The 16,255-nt window shown below is 41.0% G+C and overlaps 3 protein-coding genes and 1 long non-coding RNA gene across 4 annotated transcripts; 3 read left to right on the top strand and 1 right to left on the bottom strand.

The window, feature by feature from the left end:
- Positions 1-636: 636 nt before the first annotated feature.
- On the top strand, positions 637-2,371 carry LOC142372716 (chemerin-like receptor 1). Its single transcript, XM_075455669.1, has 2 exons — positions 637-886; positions 1,000-2,371. The coding sequence occupies exon 2, from the start codon at positions 1,011-1,013 to the stop codon at positions 2,025-2,027; it is 1,017 nt and encodes a 338-aa protein (XP_075311784.1). The 5' UTR covers positions 637-886; positions 1,000-1,010; the 3' UTR covers positions 2,028-2,371.
- Positions 2,372-4,009: 1,638 nt separating this feature from the next.
- On the top strand, positions 4,010-8,105 carry rnf185 (ring finger protein 185). The gene is made up of 7 exons (XM_075455924.1): positions 4,010-4,077; positions 4,338-4,627; positions 5,978-5,996; positions 6,115-6,227; positions 6,434-6,488; positions 6,863-6,980; positions 7,065-8,105. Exons 2-7 carry the CDS (start codon positions 4,446-4,448, stop codon positions 7,160-7,162), a joined length of 585 nt encoding a protein of 194 aa, XP_075312039.1. The 5' UTR covers positions 4,010-4,077; positions 4,338-4,445; the 3' UTR covers positions 7,163-8,105.
- Positions 7,418-10,846, bottom strand: LOC142372917 (uncharacterized). The gene is made up of 2 exons (XM_075455923.1): positions 10,612-10,846; positions 7,418-9,004 (listed from the first exon to the last, which is right to left on the bottom strand). The coding sequence occupies exons 1-2, from the start codon at positions 10,739-10,741 to the stop codon at positions 8,319-8,321; spliced, it is 816 nt and encodes a 271-aa protein (XP_075312038.1). The 5' UTR covers positions 10,742-10,846; the 3' UTR covers positions 7,418-8,318.
- Positions 10,847-14,462: 3,616 nt separating this feature from the next.
- On the top strand, positions 14,463-15,378 carry LOC142373187 (uncharacterized). Its single transcript, XR_012768421.1, has 3 exons — positions 14,463-14,590; positions 14,679-14,914; positions 15,192-15,378. It is a non-coding gene; the product is annotated as an uncharacterized LOC142373187 (long non-coding RNA).
- The last annotated feature ends 877 nt before the right edge of the window (positions 15,379-16,255 follow it).

Below are 16,255 nucleotides of genomic sequence, written 5' to 3'. Positions count from 1 at the left end.
ACCTGTGGCGTATGAAATGAAACAATGTTTTACTTAATAGGTGTCTACAATCTATCTAATTTCATACTTTATATAGGTCCATACAGGCTGCAAAACTTGACAGACACCCATGGGGTCCTGATTATTGCACTAATAAGATGTTTCCCTGTTCACCATGTAAACTGAAAATAATTTAGTCTTTACACGTAACACTCAGCAAGCAGCGTGTGTCAGCATATGCAATGTTCAGCAACTCCTAAAGAGATTTACCATTTTTGCTTCGTTTTCCTGCCATCTTTCTACTGGCGGTCGTTATTTTCCACAGACTCTGTGAGCTCGGTGATGAGCAGGTTGTGAAATTATCAGCTGTGTTAAAAACTAAATTCAAATGTACAACCTATGTTAATATCCATTCTGTTGTCAATTCTGACAAACAAATGATACTGTTTGTCTTCACAAATCTGCCAGTTTGGCTTCGATATCAGAAGCGAGGTGAAGTAAGTTATTTTCTCTCCCTCTGATAATAAAACCTCTGATTATTTCTTTTTACCACATAGATGCTTCCTCATTTTTAAGACTGTGTTAATCTGAATCTTTATGATGAGGATCTTGAAAAATACTGACTGTCCAGGAAATGAGCACAGTGAATATTTGATCATGGAGAGTGAACTGGTGCTGCTTGTCCTTACTATGCGATTGTGATTTAGGGATTTCCCATTCTGAGATTGCAACTATTTTTTTTCTTTTCAGCTCTTTTAACCATTGTGACCGAATTTCAAACTTCTTATCCACGTCACTCCTCTTAGTAACACTGCCAGGAAACAGAAGTGAGAACTTGACTACAGCAGCAAGGAACAACAGTTGGCAGCAGTCGTTTACAGTGATTACTTTCACATCAAGACACAACGTAAGTATTCAAGTATATTTCTCTTGTCTTCATATCAAAATGTAGTTTCTTTATACATTTGAGAACTGCTGTGTAAATGTTTATGAAGAAATTCATGTTGCGTCCTGTTTCAGGAAAATTAACCATGGATGTGGATTACATTGTGTATGATGATTACACTCCGGACAATGAAACCGAAAACAACGCAAGTACAGAGGGACTTTTGACATTTCGTAGTTCTCAGTCTTCCTTGACTTATGTTCTGGTGGCAGTCAACATCATTATATCAGTTATTGGGCTTGCTGGAAACCTATTAGTGATTTGGATCTGTGGATGGAAAATGAAAACAACAGTCATCACCACCTGGTATACCAGTCTGGCCATTTCAGACTTTTTATTTGGTGTCTTTTTGCCCCTTGAAGTATACTACATGATAACCTCACACTGGCCTTTTGGACAAGTGTTGTGTAAACTCACTTCCTCCGCCCTGTTTCTCAACATGTACAGCAGTGTGTTTCTGTTGGTTCTAATCAGTGCAGATCGTTGTGCTATGGTTTTATTTCCTGTGTGGGCTCACAACCACCGGACAGTGCAGAAAGCATTTGGAGTGGTCGCCCTGATGTGGCTCCTCTCTGCACTCCTAACGTTGCCCTCACTGATCTACAGACAAACCACAGTCCATGGCTCAGTCACTCAGTGCTATACAGATTACATGGGCCATTACAGACACAAGGCAGTGGCACTGAGCCGATTTATCTTTGGGTTCTTGATTCCTTTCCTAATTATTTTATTCTGCTGTGTGACGCTCGGTGTGAAGCTGAGAAGTTTGACTATCAGGTCAAAAAAGCCTTACAAAATCATGTTAGCACTCATCCTGTCCTTTTTCCTCTGCTGGTTCCCCTATCATACCTTTGTTCTCTTGGAGTTGGACATTCAGAACCAAAACTTGGAAGTACTTAAAACTGGACTGAAAGTGGGGGCCACTCTGGCTTCAGCCAACAGCTTCATATCACCCATTCTCTATGTATTCATTGGTAACGACTTCAAACAGACTCTAAAGAGGTCTTTGACATCAAGGATTGAGGAGGCGATGGCAGAGGATTTACGCACAGGTGGTCTCAATCACTCAAGGTCCAAGTCAATGGAAATACTCAAAAATTAATCATACATTTGACACCAAGGAGCTTGAATGTAGATCAAAAGTATTGTAAATTTGGGTGACAATGACATGACATGATTGTTTATTAAACCAAATTTTCATGACAAAGTTATAAGATTCGTCAACTGAAACTACTAGGCATGGGCTCATAACTGCCTTTTTATCTATTTTTAACTTAAAAGCTGTATTTAAACTCTTATTTGTCAATGAATGAATTTCTTCTGTGTATGTGTGATGTTGTTAATGCGTGAAATTCCTTCTTGTGGGATGTCTTGAGCTTTTGGCTATGACTAGCTGTGAATTGTTTGCAATAAACACAGTGAAAAACTATGTAACCTCAATAAAATCAGTGCACATAAATGAGTAACTCTGTTCTACATATTTCCACTTTCTAAGGAGACACTAAATTCGTTAAAAAAAATCATATGTGAGTGTGTGTGTGTGTGTGTGTGTGTGTGTGTGTGTGTGTGCAGGGCTGTAGTGGAGGGTAAACGCACGTAAACGCCGTTTACGCACCTCTGGAATTTAGGAAATAGCGTTTACCCACCTCTAAATAGCGTTTACCCACCTCTAAATAGCGTTTACGCAGCTCTTAATGGCAATTACGCACGTCAAAGTTCCCTGCGCTTTGTGATCTGCCGTTGGAATACAGTGAACCCTCGCTATAACGCTGTTCACCTTTCACGGTCTCTCTGCTTCACGGATTTGCATCGTGCATTGTGTTCTGCATTCTGATTGGCTAAACAGTCTCTCCACTTCTTCTCTACCTGTTTGTCAATAACGTTGCGGTTTAATATGTACACGTACACGTTCATTACAGTTCTCAAACATAATCGATGGTGGCATGTCGGTATATATAAATATTTTTGCCCAGAAGAAAAAAGAGCGACAACAACTACCGATCTATGCTCTTCTCTCGAAAAAAACACACCTGCACCGCGGGCTTTAGAAGAAAAAAACGCTACAGAGCCGAGTCAGGATGCAGCGGCTCAGTCAGAAGAGCAGTGAAATACACGTGAGTCACTATTTGTCTCACTGTACTTTGTATTTTTTTTCAAAATCATTTTTCATTTTCTCCCGTTCTAATCCAATGACTCGGGTCGCGGTGGGGCAGTGCTGATCTCCGCAATTTGAAGCCTTCAGTTCGTATTGATGATGAAAATGATTATTTTACAGTAGGCTACAGTAGTTATTTGTAAAAAAAAAAAACAACAAAAAAAAAACGTTTATACAGTACTTTTATTTGTTAAACAAATGCTTGGGCCTGTAAAACGGCTTTGTTCTTTGGTTTCAATGCATTATGCAGTATTTCATTGTATAATAATTGTAAAAAAAAAAAAAAAAGGTTTCTACTTCACGGATTTCGCCTATCACGGGTTCTTTTTGGAACGTAACCCCCGCGAAAAACGAGGGTTCACTGTAATCCAAAATAAATTTGGTGTCCTGGAAATGAAGTCCTGGCTGGTGAAGCACAGGGGAGCCATGGACCCCAGAACACGCCCCTGCAAGGCAGAACCTGACGTAGCGGACAAGGAGGCCCTCTGGGCACTACTTTAAAAAGCATGCATACTAACACACACACACACACACACACACACACACCATATCTACTGTAGATAGTTCTTACTCTACACATACTTTTCTTTACTGTTGAAATTTGAAATTTAATAAACTACAAACTACAAACACATTTGTTGACTGTCATTGATTTAATATGACTTTAACTGATAACGTCATGGAATATGGCCAGGACAGCCATACAGATTCGCGGCACCTTGCATTGCTTTGTGCTGTGTCGCGTCACGTTGCGTTGCGTCGCGTCGCGTCACGGTCTGTCTGATCAAAAAATTCATAGTTTACCCACCTCTAATTTGACCACTACAGGCCTGTGTGTGTGTGTGTGTGTGTGTGTGTGTGTGTATTTAAGAGCGCCATGGTAACTAAAGACTTTAGCTTAATAACCACGCCCCCTGAGTCAAGGGACACGCCTCCTCCTCCAACAACAGGAACTGCTACCGGGGTTTCCAGAGTTGCGGATGTGATGCAACCAGCTGTAAGGATAATTTTTCAACTTTTCACAACAAGTTACGATTTGCCGCTACAATAAACCTATACAATGAAAGCCACGTTACATTGAACACAATAGTGTGTGTAGGTCTGTGTTTGGTTTCGCCGTCAGACCTCAGACCTTCTTCGCTTGCTAACGTTAGCGTACATTCTCCATACTGATGGACACCAGCTAGCAGTCGGTGAAATTGTTTTTTTCTCTCACTCTACTTTTTTATTGTTATCCTTTTTTCCTCTGTTTGTTAGCCACCGACCTTATCATCTGGACCTCCCTATGTGTGTATATTGATACGCTGAGTGCCGACGGAGTCACTCCAACTGTACTGTCCTGGTTAGTGGATCCTGTTTTTATAAATGGCCGCCGCTGCCCCCCCTCTTCCATCCTCCGGCTCCGCTGCGGCCGCTGAAAACACAAGTCCCGGGTCCAGCGGCTCAACTGCGGCTGATGGTGGCAGCCAGGACAGCACTTTCGAGTGCAACATATGTCTGGACACTGCCAAGGATGCCGTGATCAGTTTGTGTGGTCACCTCTTCTGGTAAGATTTCAGTTACTGTCTTTGACTTTTGTTTACTTTGTTTATTTGTTTTGAAAGCAGAAACCACCAGACTAAGTAGGACTCAAGTTACCCAGCAAATGTGTAATTGTTTTTGACCCGGTTGTCGCTGGTTCACATACTGGTTTTGCACCTAAGACTCAGCAACATTTGCCAATTTACACAAAATATTTTAATAGTATTTGACATTTGCCTCAAAATGTTGATTCCCTCAGAAGAACACACTGGTGGAGGACGCATTCACACTCTTGATTTAAGTAAATGTGCTCATACCACACAGCAAAAGGGCTGTCTTACAAGTATGAATAAAAAGCAGACATCGTAAGTGTTACTTTGTTCAAATTCAGCACCAACACAACATGGATTTTCATGGGAAAAGTAAATGTACTCCCATGTGGAAAGGTGTTAGCTGTCACTGTTACTTTTTTATAAGCATGCATACATATAAAACCAGCATTTGATTGTTTTGTTTCACGTAGTTGGGGCTCCCTTTGAATGATTCTGTATGTGTACATGCTTTTTATTATGGTTTTTCACCATTTAGGAAAATCCTCTTATCAGTGCTCTAAATGATTATCAAGAGTTGGTTTAATTTGCACCAAAACACCATATATTATATAAAGTGGTTAGTAACTGTAGCTTTCAGGTAAATGTAGTGTGGTGTGACGTCAACTCTTAAATGGAATAAAATATTGCTACAGCAGCATGAACTGTGTAGAACCAGTACATCGTGTTTTTACTGAAGTACTGTACTCTGCTTCGTGTTCTCAGCGAAACGGCAGCACAGATAAGATTGACCCACTAATGCTGGTTATCACTGAAATGTGGTTGTTTTCAACCTGTCTACGAAACACGAATCCACACAAATCTACATGTAAACAGATGTTTTTTATTATGTTTATCAGGTCTAGTTCCCAGTCTCTATAGCAAATGTAATGGGCCAGCCTCTGTGAACAGGTCAGGTCTTCTGCATCAGGAGCCAAACCTTAAAAAATCTAGTTTGATTTGTACTCTGACCCCGATTAATAAAAGATGCAGAGCATAGAAAACATTGCTTCAGCAATGTTCTGATAGGTCCTTAGGTCTCGAATAAACTTGACTGGGAGTTTATAGTTGATGTCAAAACAAGGTCTTACTTAAGGGGTTTAATTTTTTTTATAAATGAGGTCTTGGCCTGATTTCAGTGTCAGTATGATACACCACTCAAGTTAAATCTTTCTTTAGCAGTTTTTTATTTGCTTCCTATCGGTGTCATGTTAGTCAGGTAGTGATATTTAACTAATCAAACTTCTTCCCTGCTCTTTTCTCTCCTGGATCTGAACCCTTGATTAGCTGGCCGTGTTTGCATCAGGTATGTAGGCCCTTTGTTCTCTTTTCCGCATGTAGATATTAAAGATGGCCCATTGACGCGGAGGCCTTATAAATGAAGTGGTTATGTCTTTATTGTCTTTTTTTTTTTTTCTATGCAGTGGTTGGAGACCCGACCCAACAGACAGGTATGTCCGGTATGTAAAGCCGGTATCAGCCGAGACAAAGTAATCCCCTTATATGGGAGGGGAAGCACAGGCCAACAGGATCCCAGGTGGGTGTTTCAGTGTATTAATACAGTACAGACTAACTCTAAACTATATTGTATTGAGTAATTGCACTCTACCTTAACATCCTTAAATGGAAAAAGTGCTCAGTTCTCATTTTGTAATGTAGAGTTGTTTTTTTTTCTGAATTTTTAAGAATATACAAACCGTGTAAATCTCTGTGATGATAAGTTTTTACTAAATTGTCTTTCAGAGAAAGAACACCCCCTCGACCACAAGGGCAAAGACCTGAGCCGGAAAACCGTGGTGTAAGTACACAAACGAGTAAAGCCTCATCTTAAATGTATATTATGTCACGATTTTGCACCACTGTCAACACCGCCACTCGTTTTAGTCTCCGTGTCACCTGAGCCGTTGAGAAATATTATGCGCTCATGATGTAAACGTTGCCTACGATGATGTAAGTCCTGCAGCGCAAACCTGGGCTCTGTATCAATTAACAGGAAGGCATTTCCCTCTGGGATCTATTACATGTTAACGGCTGAGATGCAGGTCTTCTCATGAGAATGGAATACAACGTTTCCTGCATGTTGTGTCACACCTCACCTCGTGTCTGTATAGTAACACGGCTACATATTCAGAGTGTACTCACAGCTTTTCATCCTGATGACGTGTCTCGCAGGGTTTTCAGGGATTTGGATTTGGCGATGGCGGTTTCCAGATGTCATTTGGAATTGGCGCCTTTCCGTTTGGTATCTTTGCCACAGCGTTCAACATCAACGATGGGCGGCCTCCTCCAGGTAGCTGCACATTTCCCGTTGAACTCCTTGTACATGTTAGCGAAAGCACACAGAATAACCTCCGTTAAACTATTGTGTTAACAGCGGCTCCTGGAACTCCGCAACACACGGACGAACAGTTTCTGTCTCGACTCTTCCTGTTCGTGGCTCTGGTGATTATGTTTTGGTTACTGATTGCGTAAATGCGTGGAAAGAGAACGCACCGTGTTAGCCCAATACATTTGACAGAGGCAAGGTATTAACGCGTTTCTTCTTGGTTTGTTTCGAGTGTCTTTACGATTTTTCCACCATACATGTTTTGGTTCTCTCCGGTCTTTCACAGTCTTGTGACATTTAAATAATGCAGATATTCTAAAAATTATAGAAACCTATTGCTGCTTCATATGACATATGCATGTGACGGGCATTTGTGAATCTACATGTGCTTTTCTTTGTCTCATGAATAAGAAAAAAAAATACAACAAAACAGCCCATTCATGCAAATCTGCTGCAGCGAAGGAACTAAGCGTTCTCATATACTGCTGGCATGAGCTTTCTCCCATTGTGGATGTGCCCGAAATCGCTCCCATATTAACTCACTGCTAGTCTTAAATCTTTTTTAATTTAATTTTGACCGTCAACTGAGCTACGCAGCTGTCACCAAGCCTCGCCGCACTCACTGTGAGGTTGTGTATTTTTCTGTGGTCGCTACAGTTTTTGAGTTTTAAAGGTCACAAATGCAGGAATGTACAGATAAGAAACTATACTGTAAACAAGGAGTGAACTTTACGAACCTTCATTTATCCATACAAGATGTTTACAGATTGCTCTTTCTCATCGGCTCGGATCAAACTCGTGTTTTGAGCAGCCACAATAACGTCAGACGCTCTTTGTTTTAGGTTAGACTTTAAAAAGAGTTTGTTTTTTTTGTTGCAGTAAGCAAATCATCACATCTGTTTGAAAACGGCTTTCCTCTCTAAATTGTACAATCCTTTTGCTGTGTTTTCTTTATGCCATTGTAATTAAATGTAAAATACTGTAAATTACAGAGTTCAAATGGAGACCGGTTGTCGCACATGAAGTAACTTTTCTAAAAGTGAATTTCCTCTACTGACAGTAAAGCTTTATAAATGAAGTTATAATCAATTGTCTGTTTTTTCTGTTTATTTGTAAATCTATTGAGACGTCACAACTGCAAAAGTCTTGTCTAATAAATACGTAAAATCCAGACACACTAAAACGTACTCTACATGAACAGTTCAACTTCCACTCCAGCAATCTGTACTGTAAAGAAAAGCAGAGGAGTCGTTTCATGGAGGATTTTTTTTTTAGAAAAAGTACAAAAGAAGTTCATCAGAATTAGTCCTGTGTTTCGGGCTCCATCTTTTTCGTCTGCGATTCTGCCTGCGCAACGTTGAATTCTGCTTCGTACATGATCTGCTGGATCTTCATTTTCGTCTCGCACCTTTTCTGTGGAGCAAGTCGCTTCAGGGCCGGAACGAAGCTCAGCAGAAACAGTTCGTCTTCATCTCGCGGCCTAGAGGGAAACGAGGCGCCATTGTCTTTGACTAGCCATTTTGTTGGTGACTGCGTGCTTTGAGGAGAAGTTGGCGACATCGACTCCGGCACAGGTTTCCTTTTCCGGCCGGTATTGCTGGTGGGGGTTATCTGTGGAACTGGTGGCATCTTGGCCACGACAGGCAGCTGGGCCACCTGCGTCTCCTGAGCCACCTGGGGCTTGTTTTCGGGCGGACTCGCGGGTACCTTTGTGATATTCTGCGGTGTTTTGACAGCCTCATACAGAGTGGTTTCTCCCTCTCCACTGCCAGATTCATTGTCTGGATTGTCCTGGTCGTCGTCATTGTTGCCACAGATGTCCGCCACACTACCTCTTGATCCAGTGAAGGGGGCAATAAAGTTCATAAGTTGTCTGTATTTCCATTTACTCTGTATGATTTCTCCCTGCTTCTTGCTTTTGATTTCCATTCGGACTTCCTTTAGGTACCGGTCTCTTAAGTTCTTCCATTTCCTTTTGCACTCCTCAGCTTAAAAAAAGTAGAGAGATGGGTGTAAAAATGATGAAATCACAAGAAAATTATGCACACCGTGTATGATATTATGATGTGATAAGTCAATGTTCATAAATGATATTGCTAATATGGGATGACATACAGCCTCATCAAAAGAGGCGAACTATCCCTTTAAGATTCGACATATGGCACAAAGGGGAGTGGGGCAAATAAACTGTTCAGTGATGAAGAAATTTGTTGCTGTTTGCTCTAAACTAAATAAGCTTTTTTGGGGGACATCATTGACCTTCCTGTGCTGCTACAGCAGAATTGACAAAACACTTTGAGTGTGCCTTAATACAGTGTTCAAGCTTTATAAACAATCTGACTGTTGGGATAAAAGGAAGTTAAATCGGTGCAACAGTTCTGCAGCTGAGCCTCCAGCAGTGAAGCTTTAGAGGTGCTGACTATGCACTGGATGACCAGTTATGACCAACGTATCAGTGAAGTCCATCTTTACATTGTTTGACCTATAGCTGTAGAGCATAACGCATCAATACCACAACACAGTAAAACATGCAGCCCAGTTTAGAAGTCAGAACAATAGTGGTTATTGATCAGAACATTGTTTAAATTCCCATTGAAATAGTAAAGTAATCACTTTATCTCTGGGGTCAGTCATACTTTGTGGTGGTTCAGCCTTTGGAAAGTAGAACCAGAGCAGAACATCACAATCTAAGAAGAACACATGCTGAATTTGTGTTATCTGGTTTTGAATTCCTATAATAAAAAAAACTATAAGTGAATTTTTTTTTTTTTAAATGGGGTTTTTAAACTGCAAAACTTCAGTGGGGTGCATAACCTCACATGATGATGATTTCTTAACTATTGTGTTTTGTACACTTGTGTTTTCAGGTGTTCTTTTTTTCTGTTTTGCAACCTGCAAAACGTTATATGATCTAATATCCTATATTAGATCATATAATATAATATATTATATTATATGATCTAATATCCGTGGTACATTTTGGGGTTTAATTGTTATACGTTTCCAAAGCTGCTCAGAGAAACGCCCCAGTTGCCTAATTCCATAACTTTCTTTTAGTGTCGGTCATACCACGCAAAATCCTCAGGCTCCCTTCTATCTCGGTCTCTTTCCTGTCATGAGTTCGTGCACCTGGATTTATTTTATGCTGGGAGGAGGCTCCGTTTTGACGCTCTGGCATATTTTATTCAACACACCGCGGAGGCGCCGCTTTAACGACACCTCCAGTAAGAGTTCAGGCGTTGACGAGCTATCTAATGGAGTTTGTGACGCTGAGCAAGTCTCCTCTTCCACCGCGCAGGGTTGGACATGCGGCTACCGGCTCAGTAGAGCCGGGCTGTGCCGTTAAGCACCGCGCGGCCTACGGCGTGCGAGCAGCCGGCTGCTACCGCTAGCAAGGCGCGCGCGGCTGCATTCAAGCCGACGGGATGCAGTAGCGCGGAAAACGTACCAAAAGGCTGCAAATTGACAAGAACGTGTGTCAAATGCATAAAACTCTATGGGATAGGTTTATACCTATTCAGTCTTACAAGACAACCGCTTCTAAGCAAATAATAATTGGCAGTAAAGTTTCAGTAAACAGTAAACAAATACTCACATGGGAGACCCAGAGTGATACTGATGTTTCGCCAGGCATTTGCCCGACTTTCCGTGCAGCGGTAATTAGGCAGTGTGACATTGAACAGCTCTGGGTAATTAAATACAGCCAATATTAACTTATCGTCCATTTCGCCACAGTGTTTTTGTGCTTCTGTGCTGTTGCGCGGACGCGGACGCGGAAGCGGCAGTCTTCTCCCGCCTTTTCCGCTCCGCTGCTGCTGCTGCTCCTGCTCCAACGCGAGTTATCGCGAGTGGCGGGCTGCTTGCCGCGTGTGTCGGTCGCTCTGCCGTTCAACAGCCTGTAATATTGTGGTTGGACACAAGGGGTCGCACTTATCAGCACTGGGCCTTATCACTCTACTGTGGGTTACCCCAGAGCTTTACTCTATAGCTCTGGGTTACCCTAAACAAAATAATGATCTGAAATAAAACATGAAGTAGAAAGTTGTGGGGCTTTTTCTTATGTTCTTGAACGTTTTTCGTCAAGTAAAATATCATCTGAAGAATAAAATTCTCGTTCACTTTGACTGAGAGCAACATTCACAAAATGTAACAAAAAGGTCCCCATTTTTGTCTCAACTTTTTACATTTTCACAGTGATCTACTTTAAACACAGCATTTACATGTATGAGAGTCTCATAATGAGACTTTAAACAGATATAGTTTAAAACACAAAATATTTCCTCAACACAAAACTACAATCCCTTTTAAATAGTTTCTCCATGCAATTATTTGCAAATCTAAACCATATAATTTATTATGGAGGAGACCCAGGAGAGGAAATGGGGGGGAAACATGATGACCCGACGGCTGACTGTTTGAAACAGGAATGGAAACTATGTTGTTTGCCGATCGAGGTGGGAGACGGGAGTTCCACAGGTCAGTCACTGTGTAAATATACAGGCTGTAAAGGAGGAGAGACATCAATAACATCTTGGAAGCAGCTGAGGAGTCTTCCAGACTGCTGTGGTTGAAAAGTGATGAGGCTTGGCCAGAGTGTACTACCTGGAACATACTTTGCCACACCTCATCAGGCTGGGTCACCTGAGTGAGGGTGTCTGATGTAAAACCATAAACACCTGATGCCCCCGGGTACATCGCTGATGATGTGTCCAGGTTGCACGGCGATGAAGAACAGTACAAAACAATCTATGTCCAATGCTGAAACTGTTTCCTGTTCAGTCTGTTTGAGCATATCTGGGATGCTCCTCTTTTATATTGGCGTGTTTTACAAAGAACAAATGATAAAATCATACAATTCCTCAATTTTCATGTTTAGTCTCTTATCTTTGAAATATTTCAGTCAGTAGGAGGATTGAAATGATTTGCAAATCACCGTCTTCCTCCTGTGCCAGCTCGGACTTTCACAGGGCGCTCCACATCATTCCCACAGCTCAAAGACATCTGTGTTAGATTTATTGGTGATTCTGTGAGCCCCATGGTGGACTGGTGACCTGACCAGGGTGAACTCCACCTTTTGCCCAATGGCCGCAAGGATCAAGCCAGCGAAGAGGATGGATGAAGAGATGGATGTATTCTGGTTTTATTTTAGTTTTTACACTGAATCCCAGTTGCCACAGAGACGAGGTTGTGCGTTTGCTCATTCCGACCTTCCTCCAACTCTTGTGTTTTCCCTGTTGCTTGCTCACAACTTATCTCAGCACTGAAGCATCTACAGGCTGACCTTTGATGGGGGATCTTTTTTTGGGAGCGAAAAGCGCGATGAGGTTGGGAACACCGGGCCTGTAATAGAGGAAACGTCACATTGATTGAAAATCTTGAATTTGTGGATTGAAAGTACAATAATACATCAGCATCATCTAAGCCTGCAGGGGGATGTTAAACTCAGACAAACTCAACACCTGATCCTGGAGGTCATTTTCAGATCCCAGGGGAGCATTGGGAAATAAACACAACACAGAGAAACATTCTGGACCCAACTATGAAGTAAATTATATTTTCCTTATGTGTCTTCTGAGCCACGATTCTCTGCACAACTTTGGAGAAAATACAAAGAGGAAGGCTGATCCTCTGCACTTTCCTGGTCACACAGCTGCAAATCTCTTTTTCCCCCTGGTGGTGTTGTAGCCCGATGCAGCAGCGAGCACAGACACTGAGCATTGTTACACATGAAAAGCTGATGCATTGTGCAGTTCTCTGCTCATTTATCAACAGTCACAGTAGGTGTGGGTGTATTTCTAATGCTTGGTCTCCTGTCTGAGTTGAGAAGGCATGAAAGGCATGTTAGTCAGGAGTGAGAAAAAAGGTATCAATGTGCATTATCGCAGTGAAACATTTTCCCGATATCGCTGTCATCAAAATGCAGCATCATGTCACAGTAAGGCCAAGAAGTAGGGCTTTATGTCCATGTGAAATTAATAAGTTGCTCAAAATACTGTGGTTGCAGGCTTTTTCAAATTGCATAGGGGCTGAATGGAGCCAATTGTTTTGGGGTAAAATTCAGGGTAAAAATCATTATAAATTGAAGACTTTTGTCCAAACAGCTTCTCAAAACAAAAAAAGTCGATGGAAAGTTCATTTGCCATCGAGTGGGGACAGTTCTCTTCACTTTACTTCTTGTACAAAATATTGCTTACAACAACAACACCACAGACCTTTCTGATTCTAATCCCCAGTAATGAATTTTGAACTGTTTGAACCTACAAGGATGTGGTACAATTGCTTCTATTGAGAGCCACAATAACTGCAGATAACAATCTCAAATGCTGCGCAAACTATACATCAACAATCTGGACGCTATTAAACCCAAGTGAAAAGGATGGTGTTTATTGTTATCTTTTTCTTTTTTTTTTTTCAAAAGCCCTTAGAAAGGGGGGCTTAAGACAGATTGTGGAAATCCATTAATTCCCTGAAAAAAAGGTGTATTGCCTTGTATGAAATCACAGGATTTTCTGGGGGGATGAATTTAACCTGTAATAGCTTTACCTCAGCTGTGCACATTGTCAGAGGAGTCAAACTGAAAAGACTGCAGCACACAGATAAGACACATGATGCATGATTGTGAATACAAACTACACAGATGGATATCTGCTCTGAATTTACTCCTTCCAGGCGTCTTTATCTGCATTTGATACAGCTGTATCACCGTCACCACATGTCACTGACTCGGGCATGTTGAGTCATCCATCCATCTGTAACTCTCTAATTACTGAGTGAAATTAGTATGCACCGTCAGTGTCAGCTCAGCACCAGCTTAAGTGACGCTCTGAACAAATCTACAAATTTGGGCAAGATCATTTGTTGATAATGATAAACAGAAAAGGGATATTATGAAATTAGTTTAAAGGATAATCCCAAAATTCATTGCACACATGTCTTGGGCCACACCGAAAATGTTCATCTTTAAATCCAGGTTTCTAATACCAAGCAATCCCCTTTTCTCTAAAACCTCAACAATAAGGATCTTAGGAGCTCTCGACTTCTCATTTTATGCAGTGAAATCTGATTTCTTTTGGAGAAAGGAATGAGGCAAGATTAACTGAATCTGCCGTCCTCCCTAACCTCTTCACAAAACTGCCCAGATTAGCTAGGAATTAAGTTTCAACCGTTTTATGTGTCTGGTCCGCAGGGGGATTAAAGTTGAACTTTTTTTCTTTTCTTTTTTTTTTTTGCTTATAAGGGCTGGACTCACTGTTGTAGAAAGAGAAGGAGAAGAGCAACTGAGGCAGAAATACCTCAAACTGTTGTGTGTCGCTATCCTGTGATCATCGCTGCTTTGTGCTTTCTTGGAATTTCCCTGGAGATGGATGGACTGGTCAGGATGGAAAGACAAAAGTTTCCATTCACTATTGAAAACATTCTGAGCAAATATCCAAACAACATTGGAGATAAACGGTCATGCGGAACAAGTGGTCTTGGACTTAAGGAGAAGACAGAGTCTGGACATCATGCTTGTCTTTGCTGCTGCTACTGCTCTCACTGCGCTGACATGTTCCACACCGATTTCATTCATGAAGGTAGGACAAACCCAGCAGCTCTCTTAGCAAAAAAACTGTTCTGTTTTTTTAGTTTTCTGCTCCCAAAACTCAAATCTGCTCCCTGCAGCCTGTCAGTATGGATGGAGCCCAGCGATGCTGTCAGAGCCGTGCAGGCTGGGAGACGTTCACAGGGAGGAGCAGCCATCCGGTCAGGTGCAGAGACGGACCAGGCGTCACCGTACCATTTTCACCGAGGAACAGCTGGACGCGCTGGAGGAGCTGTTCTTGCAGAACCAGTATCCAGATGTGAACACAAGAGAAAAACTTGCACAGCACACTCACTTAAGAGAAGAAAGAGTAGAGGTAAGGTGGCTGTCACAATCAGCCTGTCAACAATAGTGATAATATTAATCTTTACAGAGATACATGAGGTTTAAAAGTGTGAAGGTGTTAAGTAAAGTTAAGGCAAATGAATGCTGTCATGGCGTGGATGACAAGAAACACCTGTGGTGTGATATTTTAAAGACTAAAAAGGATAAGATTTACATTTAGATTGATTTTTGCTTTTTATATGAATATTTGCTTGATGAATGAAAGCTACAACCCAATGACACTGTCCCTTTTCCATTCCACAACACAGGTTTGGTTTAAAAACCGAAGAGCAAAGTGGAGACGTCAGAAAAGACTTTCATTTGTTAATGGAAACACAGAAAACTAGTTTTTTTTTTGCTTCATATATGGACCCCTGCTGAAACAGATGGAGGCTACAAATGTTTTTCTTGCTTCTGCTGTTTGCCAAACCAATTATGTATCCAACAAAAAAAGCTATACCATGAAGTAAACAAACTTGGATCTTTTTGTGTCAGTTCTCTTAAATGACTGTAGACGTTCCTTGAGTCTAACTGAGTGCATTAAAGTACAAGCATCATAAGTTATAAATAACACTGAGAAGTACATCTTAAATATGTGAATCGCTTGTTGTGTTTTGCACAGATTTTGAAATAACTTTATTTTTGAATTGTGAATCATTTTTAATTTTTTTTCAAAGTGTGGAGTAATTTTCCTGCAACACATATAATAAACATGCACACACATAATGTCAATTTAAAAGCTGACAGTCACTGAAAACATTGAGTTGGGATTTAAATGTTTGACTTCAGTGAAGAGGCTCTTCTTATCTAATAACTACTAATACAGGTTGTCATTCCGTGTCAAGCCTTTTTGTTTTGTTTAATTTAATTTAGCTTTAGCTTATTTTCTCCTGTTGAATCGTGAAAACAGAGAAAACACAAATGTTTGAGCAATAGGGGAATTATTTAGTTTGCAGCCCTTTCTTAAAGAGGGTGCATCAGATTTACAACTTTGAGCTAAATTACAGAGCAAGTTTAGGGGTTTAAAAATATGTCATACAATAGTTGCATACTTATTATTTTGCTTATGGGGACACACCACCATCTACAGGGCTTTGATCAGTTTTTTTTAATTTTAATAGGACTTTCAAGTGAAACCGACACACCAAAGTTGGTCATTTCCAAAAAATATCCAGGTGGTGTTAGCTCTACCCTTGTTTATAATGCCTCACTTATGTATTCTGCTAAATAATGGTGCAGTAGCTCAAACATTGAAAACCAAATATCTATTTATATAAGGGCAAAATTATATTTCTAAGTGACCTTCATGGAATCCTGATCTTGCTTGGCGATT

Source organism: Odontesthes bonariensis, chromosome 22 (assembly GCF_027942865.1).
Source record: "Odontesthes bonariensis isolate fOdoBon6 chromosome 22, fOdoBon6.hap1, whole genome shotgun sequence".
Taxonomy (NCBI): Eukaryota; Metazoa; Chordata; class Actinopteri; order Atheriniformes; family Atherinopsidae; genus Odontesthes; species Odontesthes bonariensis.
The sequence above is the reverse complement of the archived record's forward strand: the minus strand, read 5'-3'. Positions and strand labels throughout refer to the sequence as shown.

Bases quoted from the DNA above. Each gene is read 5' to 3' on its own strand.
- rnf185 (XM_075455924.1), top strand. From the start codon at position 4,446: ATGGCCGCCGCTGCCCCCCCTCTTCCATCCTCCGGCTCCGCTGCGGCC. The intron at 6,228-6,433 runs GTGGGTGTTTCA...ATTGTCTTTCAG, and splicing joins ACAGGCCAACAGGATCCCAG to AGAAAGAACACCCCCTCGAC. The intron at 6,489-6,862 runs GTAAGTACACAA...CGTGTCTCGCAG, and splicing joins CTGAGCCGGAAAACCGTGGT to GGTTTTCAGGGATTTGGATT.
- LOC142372716 (XM_075455669.1), top strand. From the start codon at position 1,011: ATGGATGTGGATTACATTGTGTATGATGATTACACTCCGGACAATGAA.
- LOC142372917 (XM_075455923.1), bottom strand. From the start codon at position 10,741: ATGGACGATAAGTTAATATTGGCTGTATTTAATTACCCAGAGCTGTTC. The intron at 9,005-10,611 runs GTGAGTATTTGT...ACTTTTTTTAAG, and splicing joins TATCACTCTGGGTCTCCCAT to CTGAGGAGTGCAAAAGGAAA.